The sequence below is a fragment of the Palaemon carinicauda genome, chromosome 21 (assembly GCF_036898095.1).
Source record: "Palaemon carinicauda isolate YSFRI2023 chromosome 21, ASM3689809v2, whole genome shotgun sequence".
Lineage (NCBI taxonomy): Eukaryota > Metazoa > Arthropoda > Malacostraca > Decapoda > Palaemonidae > Palaemon > Palaemon carinicauda.
The window spans coordinates 87,126,748-87,143,344 of NC_090745.1; the positions used below are offsets into that span (position 1 = coordinate 87,126,748).

The window sequence follows — 16,597 nt, forward strand, 5'->3', positions numbered from 1 at the left end:
ATTTCGTCTCTCCTCAACGGGTGAGTATTGCTTAACCTCGCTTCCTTCCTCGGAAGGAAGAGGGTATTGCTGGACAGGAAGCAACTTGGCAGGTTCTATTCTGGAAGAAGTAGACATTCTGGGTTCAAGAGTAGGCTCCGGTCTCTCCTTGCAAAGAGAGGTATGATGTGTCCTAAGGGCATGAAGATGGGGGGTGAGAGCTGTAAAGATTCGTTTAACACACCCCGTGGTCTAATTCCAAAGAATTACGCTTCGAAGAGTGAGCGTGGAACTGAAGACTCACTGACATGTTTTAATAAACCTTTCAGGAAGAGACCATTCAGGGGGATCATCTTCCCTCCCTTAGGCAGGGAAGGACAAACACAGCCTGTTGGCGATGTGGACTGATCGTCCCGCAAAGGAAACAATGATAGCACAACAGAAACACTTTTCTGTAGTGCACCCCAAACCAACACTTCCAGAAGCCGGTACTTCCTTTTAGACTTCATTCTCATACCATACCACTCCCACTGGGAGGATAGCCACTACCAACACTCAGGACAAAGAGAAGCCTCCAAGCAGGAGTGTCCTCTGCATGAAGAGGAAAGATAGTGAGGGTCCATATCAAATTTCAGTAGCGGCCCAACCTTGCCTGGCCAAACCCACATTGCTCCCCGTCAAGTTCTAAATCTTAGCCAAAGCCAGAATACATGGAAGGAGATGTTTGTCTTCAACCACAGCTGAAATCAAAGTAGAGAATGTATGAGTGAGTGGGGGGAATAGCAGTGCTTCACCCTGCTACCACTAGTAACAACTGGTATGGTTGTTGACACCTCATTAAAAGTTATATGGCCGTATGCCAGCCAGTGCTGATTTCTTCTCCAATGTAAAGAACAAGGGTTTGGATTTGAGTAGGAACAACTTAATATTTTCTAGTACATTAGAAAATATACACTACCTTCCCATTGCATGGATTAGTTACAGCAAATGTCTTTCCACTTAAGGCAGATACCCACTTGCCACCAATATAACCTTCTTGGTGTAACAATGAGGCATAACGAAATCCATGTCCTCTATGGAAGTCATATCTTAGCTGCAAAGAAAAAAATCAAAATTAACGATGCACATCTAATACAGTACAGTAAAAGCTTGCAATACTAGTTAATTTTTTTTTACCGAGACAGATTTGCACAGACTCACAAGGGTGCCCTTTTGGATTGGAAAAGTTTCCTAATAGCTAATTGGTCGGAAGTATTTTTGTCCGAATACCATCATTGTTTTCAAATAATTACTAAGTAATGTGAATCGAAACTTATTTACTAACCTAAATTTCTCCCTCAGATATGTTTTGTAAATAAATAATGTTAACAAATAAATATACATAAATAAATATACAGTATTATAAATTATCATGATGGTAAGTCTAGATTTATTAACAACATCCACCAAAGTCAAAGACAGGAGTTTGCTTTCGGATGTAAGCTGCATAATTTTTTAACTTTTCACATATTCTAACACAAATTGGGATAAACTACACTAAGTATAAGAAAGAATTTTATAAACTTTCTTTGAATGCCAAAATCCACTGAAAACGTGTTATTGATAAAACTCGCTGTTGGTGAAACTTGGTAAAAGGAGCATTCTATTGTCAAACACCAAAGCGGGGATATGAGGGAGAAAGATGGGTAGTGTGATTGTAACTCGGTGGTGAAATTATGAATTTGTTTAATTTTGTGATTTGTACGCAATTTATGGAACACTCCGGTATCCTCAAACCAAAATTATTGCTATTAGAAAATCTAAACCTTTACAAAAAAATAGCCAACCTTTTCTATATGGACTTACATCATAGGCCTATGATGTAAGTCCATATAGAGAAGGATACAAGGGAGATGTCAGCTGAGATATTGGAACACATATGCATGTGTGTGCGTATATCACTGATTAATTTAGCATGTGTAAAGTTGCATATTTTACACAATACTGTACACAAGAATCCAAACCTTTACGAAAAAATACCAAACCCTTTCTATACGGACTTACATCATAGGCCTATGTTGTAAGTCCATATGGAAAGGGTTTGCTATTTTTTTTTCTTAAAGGTTTAGATTCTATTAATTGCAATATTTTTGGTTTAAGGATACTGTAGTGTTGCATAAATTGCATAAAAATTACAAATTCAGAGATAATTTGTATTTTTCCTAACCATAAAAACCTTAGCTATTTACATAGGGTTTACTTTCGGCGTAGCTGAAATGAAAAGCCATTAGATTTTAACGAGGGTTAAACTACCCCCGCGCTAGTTAGCACGGGGGTAGGGGAGGGGTAGCTAGCTACCCTTCCCCCCCCCCCTACACACACCTGTGAGCTGCCTCACTTCACTTAGAGGTAGGACTTGTCTTGGGGGACAGGGCTGGCGGGCAAATATGTGTAATTAGCTAAGGTTTGTATGGTTAGGAAAAATACAAATTACAGTATCTCCGAATTTGTCATTTGTTCCGTAACCGAAATACAAACCACACAATTTACATAGGGTGACTTACCCTAAGGCAGGGTGGAAAGTCCCCAGCCTTACTGGCTTTGGCTTACCCGGGGACTCAGAATCCGAGTGACCAGCACTCGAGAAAAAGAGTCCCTGCACCTCGCAAGTTTCTTGCTACGCAAAAAACATGCGGCCTACATAAGTTGTGTGTGGAGAAATGAAGTGTGACTCGTCCTAGGAAGTTGACCTGAAGTCCTTTATATGGAATTCTAGGCTAGGACGTCCCCATACCACCTCGTCAAGGTATGGGGGACGCGACAGTATCATTCTTAATACTAGGAACAAAAGGAAGCATGGTTTACCTGCAGAGGTTTGAGGTCAGCTATGCAGAGACCCAGGATGCTGCATTCCCCAAGAGAGGAGAGGATGAAGAAAGAAGGGCCAGACGTACTCTTTCATTCACGCAGACTAAAACCATGTAACAGTGCCCTCAACCTTCTGCTACTTGTCCATTAAGGAGCCTGAGGTTAGACCAGCTGTTGTGCAGCCACCACAGGGCCGATAGAAAAAGTATCGAGGCTCCTGTGGGTCACGTCCTGCAGGTAGTGGGCTGTGAAGGTCGTTTGACGCTTCCAGACCCCAGCTTGTAGCACCTGCGTCACAGAGAAGTTTCTCTTGAAGGCCAGGGACGTGGCGATGCCCCTGACATCATGTGCCCTAGGGCGACGTGACGGAGGAGGGTCTGGATTCAAGGCATGATGAATGGTCCGTCGAATCCAGGCTGAGATGGTATTCTTGGTGACCCTCCTCTTCATCCTTTCCATGCTCACAAACAGAGCTTGCATGCGGGGACGGACTGCAGCTGTTCTCTTCAGATAACGTCTCAGACTTCTTACTGGGCAAAGTAGCAGATGATTTGGGTCATCTGTTACGTAACGGAAACTCATAACCCTGAAGGAGTCAAACCGTGGGTCCGGCACTCCAGGGTTCTGAGTCTTAGCAACAAACTCAGGGACGAACCTGAACGTTACCTCCCCCCATCCCCTCTAATGGGCGATGTCGTATGAGAGACCATGAAGTTCACTGACCCGCTTGGCCGAAGCCAGATCGAGCAGGAATACCGTCTTCCAAGTCAGGTGTTGGTCAGAGGCCTGGCGTAATGGTTCGAAATGGGGTCTCTTCAGAGCCCTGAGGACCCCAACCACGTTCCATGGAGGAGGTCTCACTTCCGACTGAGGGCAGGTAAGCTCGAAGCTACGTATGAGTAAGGAACGTTCCAGCGAGGAAGAAATGTCAATTCCTTTCAGCCTGAAGGCTAGGCTTAAGGCTGAGCGATAGCCTTTCACTGCCGAGACCGAAAGGCGCATTTCCTCCCGCAAATACGCGAAAAACTCCGCTATTGCTGGAATAGTGGCATCGAGGGAAGAAATACCCCTCCCACGACACCAACCACAGAAGACTCTCCACTTCGCCTGGTAGACCATGGCGGATGACTTTCGCAGGTGTTGAGACATCCGCTCCGCAACTTGTTGCGAAAAGCCTCTCTCAGTGAGGAGACGCTGGATAGTCTCCAGGAGTGAAGCCGAAGCGATGCTACGGCTTTGCGGAAGATGTTGCAATGTGGTTGTCTGAGTAGCTCGTGTCGTGGGGGAAGCTCTCTCGGGAGTTCCGTCAGGAGCTGCAGAAGGTCCAGGAACCATTCTGCATGATGCCATAGCGGAGCTATTAAGGTCATCGACAGGTTGACCGATAGTCTGGTCTTGTTGAGCACCCTTCTCATCAGACAAAACGGTGGGAAGGCGTACACGTCGATGTTGTCCCACCGTTGTTGGAAGGCATCTTGCCAGAGTGCCTTGGGGTCCGGGACTGGGGAGCAGTACAGAGGCAGCTTGAAATTCAAGGCTGTCGCAAACAGATCCACTGTCGGGGAACCCCATAGTCAGGACTTTGTTGGCTACTTCAGAATCCAAAGACCACTCGGTACTCCCTATCTGCGAAGCTCTGCTCAGACTGTCGGCGAGCACATTCCCTTTGCCAGGAATGAAGCGAGCTGATAGACGTATCGAGTGGACTTCGGTCCATCTCAGTATCTCTACTGCAAGATGGGATAGCTGTCGTGATAAGGTACCTCCCTGCTTGTTGATATAAGCCACTACTGTGGTGTTGTCGCTCATCACCACCACGGAGTGGCCCGCCAGGGTCTGTTGGAACTGTTGGAGGGCCAGAAATACGGCCTTCATCTCTAGCAGGTTGATGTGGAGGTACTTTTCTGATTCTGACCATAGGCCTGAGGCCCTCTGGTTCAGAGAGTGGGGCCCCCACCCTTCTTTTGATGCGTCCGAAAACAGCATCAAATCCGGGGGAAGGACGAGAAAATCAACTCCCTTTCGAAGATTGTCGTCGGTCAGCCACCACCGCAGGTCCGTCCGTTCCGCAGGTCCTATCGAGACCAGAGAGTCCGGGGAATCGATGCCTTGATCCCACCGGGACTTGAGCCGCCACTGCAGAGATCTCATCCTGAGGCGGCCGTTGGGAACTAGACGGGCCAAGGAGGCTAGGTGACCTAAGAGACGTAACCAAGATTGGGCTGGAAGGTCTTCTCGACTGAGGAAAGGCTCTGCAACCCTCCTCAGCCTTGCTATCCTGTCGTCTGATGGAAAGGCTTTATGGAGATTGGTGTCTAATATCATGTCTAGATATATCAGTCGTTGTGTTGGGAGCAGAGAGGACTTCTTGAGATTTACCATGATCCCTAGATCTAGGCAAATTCCCAGAAGCCTGTCTCGGTGTTGAAGAAGGATCGACTCCGAGTCTGCCAGGATCAGCCAGTCGTCCAGATAATGGAGGAGACGAATGCCGTTCCTGTGCGCCCACGAAGATATCAGTGTGAACACTCTGGTGAACACCTGAGGTGCTGTGGAGAGACTGAAACACAGCACCTTGAACTGGTAGATCTTGTTGTCTAGGCTGAATCTTAGGTACTTCCAGGAAGACGGATGGATTGGGATCTGGAAGTACGCGTCCTTCAGATCCAGTGTGCATATGAAGTCTTGCGGTCTCACTGCAAGTCTGACCGTGTCTGCTGTCTCCATGCTGAACGAAGTTTGCTTGACAAACTTGTTCAGGGCTGAGAGGTCGATGACGGGTCTCCAGCCTCCAGACGCCTTCTTTACAAGAAAGAGTCGACTGAAGAAGCCTGAGGATCCGTCGACGACCTCCTGGAGAGCATCCTTCTTCAGCATGGTCTCGACTTCTGCCCGAAGGGCTAGCCCCTTTGCAGATCCCATGGCATAGGAGCTCAACGACACTGGATTCGCTGTCAGGGGAGGTTGAGATGTTATGAACGGGACGCGATATCCTTGTCCGATCACAATGACTGTCCAGGAATCGGCCCCGTGTTGCAGCCACCTGTGCACGCAACTTTGCAGGTATCCCCCTACAGGTGGACACGCAGGGGGATTGCCAATCCTAGCGTTTGCGGCCTCGCCCGCTCCTTCTAGGATTCCTGCCTCCCCTGGAGGACTTTCCGCCCTTCTTGTCTTTGACAGGAAAGGGCTGCTGTTTAGACACCTTGGTCTTAGCTGCCGGAGCCTGCTTCGGTCTCCTGCGAGGCTGTTGTTGTTGTTGAGGAGCTGGAGGTTTGTAGAGCCGAGATGTAAGGGCCTTCTGGAGGAGCGAATCATGACTCGTCTTCCTCCACCTCTCAGCTGTCCGTTCTATATCCTTGGGCTCAAACAGGTTTCCTCCAAGGATAGAGGAATGTCTGAGCTTGCTGACATCCATAGCGGGGACCTTCGGGTGGAACCTCTCAGTCACCGCATCACGTCGCTTTAGAATCGAGTTAGCCCATAGGTTAGTGACCTAGTGAGCCAAAAACTCAATGGAGCGCGTGCCCGAGAGGAGGAAGGTCTCCAGGGCCTTCCTATTGCTCTCCTTGGACAAGTCCTCAGAGCGCAATAGGATGCCCAGAGACCCTAGCCAGACATCCAGCCACGAAGTGGCCTGCATGGCACACTTAGCGACTTTCTCTTGGCTTAGGATCTCCGACGCTGAGAATGTCACCTGCCGGGCATTGAGTTTCTCTAGAGAGAGACCCCTGGTGAGCTCTTCCACAGAGTGGTGGAGGGAAAGAGCTAAACAAGGCTCCTCCATGATCTCGAAGTACCTCCTCGCATTCAGCAGAGGAGGTGGGAGGAGCTTGTTCCCGGCAGAAGAACGGCTGGAGGAGGCGAGCTCGGAAAGCTGGCCCTCGACCTTGTCCCTGGCACTCTTCACCCCCTGGGACCATGGCAGGGCTGCACTGGCCTTGGGGGGCTTCTGAATACCATAAACTTGGTCCAGGACCGTATCCTTTCCTTCGAGGGGGGCGGTCTCGGGGTCCTTAAAACTATTGAGTTGCCTCATTAGATTAAGGACCTGCCAGAAGGCATGCTCTGACTCCCGCTGCTCTCCTCCTTGTGGACTAGCAGCTAAGTCTCCTGTCCCCATTGGCTCTTCTTGGGGGGACACGCGGACATTCTCCCGGGGAATGGTTGGCTCTGGACGAAACCTCGAAGATGACTTGGGTATCGTCTTTGAGTCCTTGGGCTCCCTCCTGGGAGGGATACAGGACTCTAGCAAAGAGGTCTGCAAGGTCCCTCCTACGCGAGACGTTTCTCTTCCTTAAGGTGGGGTTCCTCCCATTGGTGCCGTGGGAGAGTGCCTCACCTCGCTGGATTCTCCTGAGGACGGGAAAGGTTCGTCCGCAGGAGAAGGAGAAAACGCCTGCAAAGGGGAAGGGGCCTTCCCGACGGACCTCTTGGGAGCCAGCTTAACCCTGGGAGAAGTTACCGCGAAATCCAGTCCTCTCCTTCTCTTCAGCGGGGGCAAGGGAGCCTTTGGTTTTAGTCCCAGATCAGCGAGGGCTGGCTTCATAGCCTGCACGACCGCTTTCATCAGGGAACCAAACCAATGCTGGCGGCTGACTGACGCAGTGTCAGCGATTCCCGCTGGAGGGAAGGGGATCGGCTGATCCTTAGGAGTGGATACTACTGGGCCTGCCTGAAATGAAGAAAGGGAAGAAGAATGTTGCCTGGACCTCTCCGATGAATCTTCCTGCTCCTGGACGCGTGCTCGGCGCTTACGAGATGGCGATCGCGAGGACGATCTGGAAGCATGCGGCCCCAGCAACTCGCAAGGTTGGGCGCGCTGCGAAACCTGGCGGGAATCGCGTTGGGGGTCGCTCTGGCGCTCGAGCGATGGCAAAACCGCTGGGTCGTGCGCGGGCGACCGTTGGCGCGGAGATGAGGGCGCGGGCGAGTTGGCGCGTGCGCTCTTGGGTGCGCGGGCGTGTTGGCGCGTGAGCTCTTGGGTGCGCGGGCGAGTTGGCGCGTGAGCTCTTGGGTGCGCGGGCGAGTGGGCGCGTGGACGCGCTGGCGAGGGGGCGCGCAGGCAAAGGTGTGCGTGGATACACAGGTGAGGGTGTGCGCGAGTGCCCGGGCGATCGCTGGTGATCATGAGAGCGATGGCGCGTAGGCGATCGGTGGAGCATAGGAGAGTGTAAGCGCGTTGGCAAGCGATGGCGCGTTGGCGAGCAATGGCGTGTTGGCGAGCGATGGCGAGTTGGCGAGCAATGGCGCGTTGGCGAGCGATGGCGCGTTGGCGAGCGATGGCGCGTGGGGTGAGTAGGCGACCGACTGAGCACAGGCGAGTTAGCGCGTGGGCGAGTTGGTGACCTGTGGCAATCAGACGCGTGGGCGCGTTGGCGAGCGTTCCCGCACAGGAGAAGGATCGCGCGGGTGCGTAGGAGAACGCTGGCGCGTAGGATGGCGCACAGTAGCGCGAAGAGAAGTTGCTAATTGGGGCGCAGGGCCAGGGGGCGCTGATGTGCTCGAGGGCGAACGCTCGTGGGCGGGCTCAGGAGTCGACTCGTGGGTGGGCTCAGGAGTCGACTCGTGGGGACGCGGGCGCGCATGCACTTTAGAAGTGCACACAGGAGAAAACGCACGGTGATGCGCAGGCGGCGGTCGACGCGCAGGGGAACGCTGGCAAGGCAAAGGATCAATGTCCTTGCCTGCGTCCAGATCCGAAGGTCGTGGGCGCGTGGGCGAACGTTGACGCGCATGGCGCGCATCAGGAACTGGGCGCGCAGTAGTGCGCTGACGAGCAGGAGGTTGACGGCGCTCAGGAGACTGTTGATGCGCAGTGCGCGCAGCAGGGACAGAAGAGTGCTTACGCGCTGGCGAGCAGGTGAACGCTGGCGAGCAGGAGAGCGCTGGAGATCAGGAGAGCGCTGACAAGCAGGAGAGCGCTGGCGATCAGGAGCGTGCTGGCGATCAGGAGAGCGCTGGCGATCAGGAGAGCGCTGGCGATCAGGAGAGCGCTGGCGATCAGGAGAGCGCTGGCGAGAAGAGTCTGTTGACTCATCCGCAGGAGAGCGCTGGCGAGAAGAGTCTGTTGACTCATCCGCAGGAGAGTGCTGGCGAGCAGGTGAACGCTGGCGAGCAGGAGAGCGCTGGCGAGAAGAGTCAGGTGACTCTTCAGCAGGAGAGCGCTTGCGCGCAGGAGAGCACTGGCGAGCAGGAGAGCGCTGGCGAGCAGGTGAGCGCTGGCGAGCAGGTGAGCGCTGGCGAGCAGGAGGGCGCTGGCGATCAGAAGAGCGGTGGCACTTGCGCGCTACTGAAGGGCGCACAGGTGTAACCTGGCGCGGAGGGGACTTACCCACATTGTGGGATAAGCCCTTCTGCCCCGAAGCGACCGGTGCTTGAATTAACAAGGAGGATCTGGCAGGCGCAGGAGATCGCGAACGATCTGCGGAGAGGTCCAGTGATGTCACTGCCACGGTCTTCTCCCGACGAGAAGAATCCTTTGCAGGGGACAAAGAAGATGAAGACCCAAAGAGAAGGCGCCTCTTAACTCCCTTGTAAGGAGAAGGAAGGCCTCGGCGGTGAAGAGGAGGGCGAGCCTTACGGCGAAGACATCCTCGAGGCAGGGTATCACCGTCGTCGGTCCTCCGAAGAGGAGTCTCTGTTAGTGCACTCCCCCGAGGGGCAGGAACACCCGCAGGAGAGACCATTGGACCCAGCTTCCCCCTCGAAGGATGTTCGGAAGGAGGACCTGAGCCTTCCGCAACATCCGCAACAGCAGCAGCCGGGGTTTGACCCAACCCGTCAGACGCCTCTGCCACAACAACGTCGACAATAGCCAGAGGGTCTACCTCTGGTATTACCGGCGACTGTTGGACAGCTGCCCCCAACTGGATCAGATCAAACAGGGCTTCCTTGGAGGGCGAGCCCTTAAGCCCCAAGGAAGCCCAAAGCTTGAAAAGATCATTGTTAGACACAGTTTGGTCATAAAAATCAACATTGTTTTCCCCCGGAGGAGGAGGGGCAGCTGCCTCACTATGGGAGGCAACACCCTCTCCCGAACCCCGAGATTGGGAAACAAAAGAAGGACCTACGCTACCACTCGGCGGCCTCTCACGAGAGACCGAACGAGTGGGAGCTTCGGAGGAGGTTCGGTGAAGAAGAGTCCTTGGAGCCTTCCTTCCCCAAGGCAGTCCCTAAGGGAGAACGGTCTTGCTTAGAACTCTTCTTACGCCGCCGGGCAAACCTCTCCCACTGGGAGGTAGGCCACTCCCTACACTCCATACAAACATTATCACTTTCACACCGTTGACCTTGACACTGCGGGCAAAGGGTGTGAGGGTCTGTATCGACCGCCGACATGAATGTTCCACAGGGACGGTCGGGGAGTCCAGGGCACTTCCACATAATGGGAAGAAAAGGTAGAGGCCAACTTCAAACACACAACTGTAAGAAAAAGAAACACAGATTAAGGCTGTCAAAAATGCGAGGACGAGACAGACACGTCTGTACATCGTCCAAGCCAAAAGTGAAGTGAGGCAGCTCACCGGTGTGTGGGGGGAGGGGTAGCTAGCAACCCCTCCCCTACCCCCGTGCTAACAAACGCGGGGGTAGTTTAACCCTCGTTAAAATCTAATGGCTCGTCATTTCAGCTACGCCGAAAGTAAACCCTAAGTAAATAGCGTGGTTTGTATTTCGGTTACGGAACAAATCACAATTAAACTCATTCATAATTTCACCGCCAAGTTACAACCGCGATACCACTCCATCTTCCTTTCATACCCGCTACGGTGTTTGACAGTAGAATGCTCCTTTTACCTCCCGGCAATTTTCACCAAAAGCGATTTTAATTCCACGTTTTTAGTAGATTCTGGCATTCAAAGAAATTTTATAATACTGAGACATGTTTTTCTTATGCTTAGTGTAATTTATCGCATTTTGGGTTAAAATATGTGAAAAGTTACGAATTTATGTAGCGTGCATCCAAAAACAAGCTTCTGTCGTTGACTTCAGCTGGTATTGTTATTAAATTTAGACTTACCATCACAATACTTTACAATATATTTATTCGTTAGAATTATTTATTGACAAACCCTACATGAGAAAAAAAACTAAGTTAGGGAATAAGTTTCGATTCACATTACTTGGTAATTGTTTGAAAACAATGATGTTATTTAGACAAAAATACTTCCTACCAATCAGCTATCATGAAAATATTCTGAGCTAAAAGGGCATCCCTGCGAGTTGCTGCAAATCTGCCTCATTTTTGAGTATAGAGTCAGTGTTGATTTAGTGTGTGAAAAAGGAACATTTCTTGAACAAAATCCCAAATTTTAAGTAATTTGTATCTACTCCTACATGGATACAAACCTTCATCTTTTAATAGGAGTATGATTTCAGTGAAGCTGGAAATTCAGCTGTTGAAATTTATAACCTGTACAAAGAAAAGCCACTTTGACATCACCTGCCAAGCAGTACAGACACATACTCTTGTTATTTCTTACTTGGCTACTTTAACTTTTCATTTCTTTTCCTATTTACAGTGTGTAATTGTTGTTTGTGCTGAATGGCGAATCAATGTGCAAGTAAGCAGTTCTGCCCTGGAGTTTCTAGCAAAATGAGCAACACCTTTATGAGTAGGAGCAATATTGACCTCCATTCATTGTAATGTACCAAGTCACACAATGGAAATGGTTCTTACCTGTAGGGCGGTGAGGTGCTGAGGACTATGGTACTTTATCCCCAAGAGAGGGGAAGGTGGATGAAAGAAAGGAAGTCAGTTTCTTACCCATTCACCCCAGACTAAACTACTCTACTACTTGTCTATCAAGGAGCCGGAGGTGTTCAGACCACTTGTTGTACAGCCACCACAGGACCAATGGAAAATGTTTCCATGCTCCTGTGGGTTACGTTTTGCAGGTACTGGCTGGTGAAGGTCGTCTTACTCTTCCACACGCCCGCTTGTAGCACCTACGTCACAGAGTACAGTAGCTCTTTCTGAATGCCAGGAGCGTTGTATTTCTCCATGTCATGAGCTCTTGGTTGTTGTGATGGAGGAGGGTCAGGATTGATTGCCAGGTCAATGACCTTGCAGATCTATGCAGAGATGCTGTTTTTCGTGACCCTCCTCTTGACCTTCCCCGTGCTGACAAAGAGTACTGACAAATGGGGACGAGGTACTGCTGTTTTTTTTTAGATAACACCTCAGACTCCTCACAGAGCACAGTACCAGTTGGTCTAGGTCTTCGGTTACTGAACGAAGACTCACAATCTGGAAGGGCCTGAATCTAGGATCTGCTACTTATGGATTCTGAGTTTTAGCAATAAACTCAAGAGATAAAGTTAAGAATTACCTCTCCAATCCTCTTGAATGGGCGATGTCGTAAGAAAGACCATGCAGTTCACTAAATCTTTTGGCCAAAGCCAACGGGAGTAGGAACATCATCCTCAGAGTAAGATAGCAATCTGTAGCCTGGCGTAATGATTTGTAGGGAGCACCCTTCAGAGACTGAAGAATGTGAATTACGTTTCAAGGAGGAGGTCTCACTTCCGACTGGGGGCAGGTAATCTCATAAGTTCGCATGAGGAGAGAAAGTTCCAACAAGAAGGAAATATCTACTCATTTCAGATTAAAGACCAGAGTCAAGGCTGAGTGGTGGCCTTTCACTGCCGAAACTGAGAGGAGCATTTCTTCACAAAGATATACAAGATATTCCGCTATTGCTGGAATAGTATCCCATTGCTGTCAGCAGAAACGAGAGACCCATGGGCTAAAGGACATCCTTGGTACAAACCATTTAAGGAGGGTTCTCTGGTTCTGAAAAAGGTGCACTAGTTGGGACATCTGACGAACAAGCTCATCCCTAGGTTTGAGGGGGTATTCCGTGTTACTAAGGTACACGAGAATAAAGTCACCTATGAGCTGCAAATAATGCCTGATGGTGAACTGAGGGTAGTTTGTAGCGCTACGGCCAAGCACCCTAATTTGCTTATTATCGCTCCGCCTGTTATCTTGCATAGAATAAAAACGGTTGGAAATGGTCTACGGACCTTAAATATGTTGTGTAAGGGGGAGTCCGGGGGGGCGCAGCCCCCCTGGGTAAGGACACGGCTTTTTGCATAGGTTAGGTGGGTTTTTTAAGTTAGCTTCTCCCGTCGTACACGTAGGTAAGGAAACTGTTGTGTAAGGGGGGGGGGGTCCGGAGGGGCGAAGCCCCCCTGGCTAAGGATACGGTTTTTAGCATAGGTTAGGTGGGTTTTTTAAGTTAGCTTCTCCCGCCAAAATCGTTTCTAGAACGACGGCCACAGTTCAGAATATTCCCGTTTTCTACGGGATCTGGCCATCACCCTACAAAGGCTCCTGAACTGATAAAAGCTCACCATATCCAGTTAAAGACCTGGTTTGAATCTCCAGTTTGTCTTGCGAGGCACTTTCTCTGGTATTCGAAGGGTCCTGATCCTGTAACAGAGACTTGTGGATGATAGTCCGACTTCCTCTGAAGTCTCAGAGTTCTGGTTTTAGTAGTGATGGTGACTCCTATGGGGTGGCTGCAGTAGTCTCATCATACATTTTGTCCTGAGATTGTAACAAGTCCTGACGACATAGGAAAAGCCACCATCCTACTAGAGCTATTATTCAGCCTAAGCCCATTCTTAAGCCAGCTAGGACTTATGAGAGGAATAGAGCACTGGATGCTTGGTTATATCCTCCAGAAAATTTTGATGAGATTCCTGTATTAAAGCCTGAATCGTTATGAGATCATTTAGTCCTGCAACTGTTAAGTTAGGTTGTTAGGTGGAGGACCTTAGGGCTGTATGTATGATAGCACCCACCTGTATGTATTATTATGGCTAACTTAGAATACAGCAGTGTAAGGGGGGCATTAGGCCCCCCCCCCACCGTTAGGTAATTAGGTAAGGACATGGCTTGCAGGTTAGGTTAGGGGGAAAGTTTAGGTTAGTTCATGTCCATTTTTAATCCACACACGAGGAACAGGCCGCTGATGTACAAAGGCTCCGAACCTTAGGTTAAGTGGAGAACCTAGAGGTTATGGGGTATTCTTGTGAGTTTCCCTTATAACGTATGGTTTTTCAGTTATAACTTTTGAAATTTCACGCTCGGTCTGTCCCAACGAACTACAAAGGCTCCAAGGTGAGTAATGATAGTGTCCTAAGCTTAGTTATGAGGATAGGTGCACATGTAAATAATCAAACTATAATAAACCTATAATAAAGGTACCTGTAAAACAAAAACTAAGGTCCAGTTATTTACTTTGCCCTTGCCATGCATACACCAATACTTATCTTGTCCTAGATGTGGTGGTTTACCCAAATAAAGTAATCTATACTTAGATAATCACTGTGTTCATCCGTATTAAACGCGATTTGGGCAAGTTATCCAGCGTTATGCTATGACTATATCATAGCTAAATCAAATTTTTAATACATAAATTAGTTGTATACTATTATTCATTGACATAATAAGCATATCTGTAGCATTGCTGATTCAAAAGAAGTAGCGGGCAACGCGCAGCTCTCAACTGGGCATGTAGTGAAGCAAGCTAAATTGGTGTAACAAGCTCATCCTGTTTCTTCCCTATCCAAAAATATACCATTGCAGATAATGTCACGTAAATAATTCATAATTACCAAATGCCGCTGAAGTTGAAGCGCCCTTCTCGATTGTCTAAAAATCTGCATTGCAGTGAAATAAGTTTAAAACGGACTCAAGAAGGTAAAGAATCAATACCCGTAACTCTAGTCAGCTGTTACTTGTCAATGCTGCTGAGCTCAAGGTTCTTGGGTGGGTGAGCAGTGCAGGGTGCACAGAGAGTGAGCTGCAATGCTGCCAGTGCCAAATGTGTTTACCAGAACGTCGAAGGAGGAGGCCTCAAAAATTCGCCAGACTCCATGGAAAGTAGCTAGATTTGTTTGTGTGTGTTTATGGAGTATACAGTATATTCATGTACGTAAGTATGTATGTACATACATACATACATATATATATATATATATATATGTACAGTATATACATAAATACACATACGCACACACACACACACACACATATATATATATATATATATATAACAGTATATATATATATATATATAGAGAGAGAGAGAGAGAGAGAGAGAGAGAGAGAGAGAGGGGGGGTTAATTGATAACACTTACCATTCGTTTTCAAGTGTTCCTGTATTTTCGCTAGCATTATCCATACGGTCCATACCTATTCCAAGTAATTCGCCAAATCTAGCTACCTTTTTGCCAAGTTGGCAACATTGTGAGCTGTACGATGTCCATGGTCAGTCCATAAGTAATTTGTTTATAAAGTCAGGTTGGTGACTGGTCTCGTTCACTTACCTCTCAGCTGACCTGTAGACTGAAAGAAAACAGTTTTTCATTCATCATCTCTCGATCATAGACGAGATAAAGATATATTTATAAAGTATGTTATCTCATAAGGAAATGACAACTTAGAGCTTTTATCTAATCTAATAAGAGAGAATATCAATGAACACACAAGTTCCACAACAGGTGATCGTTACTATAAAAAAGAGTCTTTTTATTTTGCTATCTCTGAAACCAAATGGTGAACAATTTCCACTGATTTTTAGTTGATAACAGATATCAGTGTTTGAGAAATCTAGCATTATATAACAACTTTTATCTGTAAGCTTGCATAATCATATCTGAATTTGGCTAGAAGTAAAAATATTCCTATTCAGCTGTTCGCGTTTTGGACGTTCCCAAAATAACTTAAGCTGTTTAAAAACATTTATAATGAAAATTATTTGATAATCTCGCCAATTTCTCCAAAGTAATACAATAATTATGATAAGATAGATTACATGGAAGTGGTGTGAACTTAAACTTTCTCTTATAATTTCTGCCAATAATTTTTGTAAAAAACATCGCAGACATGCGACGTGCCATGTCACTTTATCTTAGAGGGCTGCATTTTCTAGTCCTATTCTGCAGTCTGCAGGGGAACCCCTTGCCCTATAACACGGGCAATGGTTCACAGAAAAAAATATATTTGGATCACAAGAAGGCACGTTTTTTTGTGCGTATAATATGTCCTTAATCAGTTTTACTCGAGTTTTTTTTAACAAGTCATTCGAGTAAACATGAGAATACTAGAATATGTAGGTAGTAGGTTGGCCAGGGCACCAGCCACCCGTTGAGGTACTACCACTAGAGAGTCATAGGGGTCCTTCGATTGGCCAGACAGTACTGTACTACATCGGATCCTTCTTTCTGGTAATCTGGTTATGGTATATTTTCCTTTTGCCCTACACACACACACACACACACACACACACACACACACACACACACACACACACACACACACACACACACACACACCGAATAGTCTACGCGCAGGGATGGGGAACCTGCGGCCTTAAGGCCGCATATGGCCTTCTGGACCATCACGTGCGGCCTTCTACGGCCTTTGGTATATGTACAGTATGTGTAGTATATTTCTGCTTTGACACTGAATATTGTGTGTTTGAAATAATTCTACTGTATGTACACACCTACAATATGTACACACAGACAATAAGAAAATTGTGTTCAGTGATGTACCTCCCAGAGAATAAAAGCAATTTTTCCTTGAATTCAATGAATCCTAACTTAATACAACTAGCAGTTTTTCATTGTCAGCTGCAGCAGCTGATGTAGCTGACAATGTAAAACTGCTAGTTACAGTGAGTGAGTGATTTAACGTATGGTGGACGAAAGAGTTCCTGTTTTGTCCATCTCCCCACTGTGATCTATTTTAGTT

The 16,597-nt window shown here is 48.1% G+C and overlaps 1 protein-coding gene across 1 annotated transcript in view; it reads right to left on the minus strand.

Moving 5' to 3' along the window:
* The window catches only part of Ssadh (succinic semialdehyde dehydrogenase), a 204,628-nt gene extending 189,986 nt beyond the window's left edge, over positions 1-14,642 (minus strand). The window contains exons 1-2 of the mRNA XM_068345083.1: positions 14,455-14,642; positions 938-1,072 (exon numbers count right to left, since the gene is read on the minus strand). Coding sequence (XP_068201184.1) covers positions 938-1,072; positions 14,455-14,505 — 186 coding nt within the window. The 5' untranslated portion in view covers positions 14,506-14,642. The remainder of the gene's footprint in view (positions 1-937; positions 1,073-14,454) is intronic.
* Between the last annotated feature and the right edge of the window lie 1,955 nt (positions 14,643-16,597).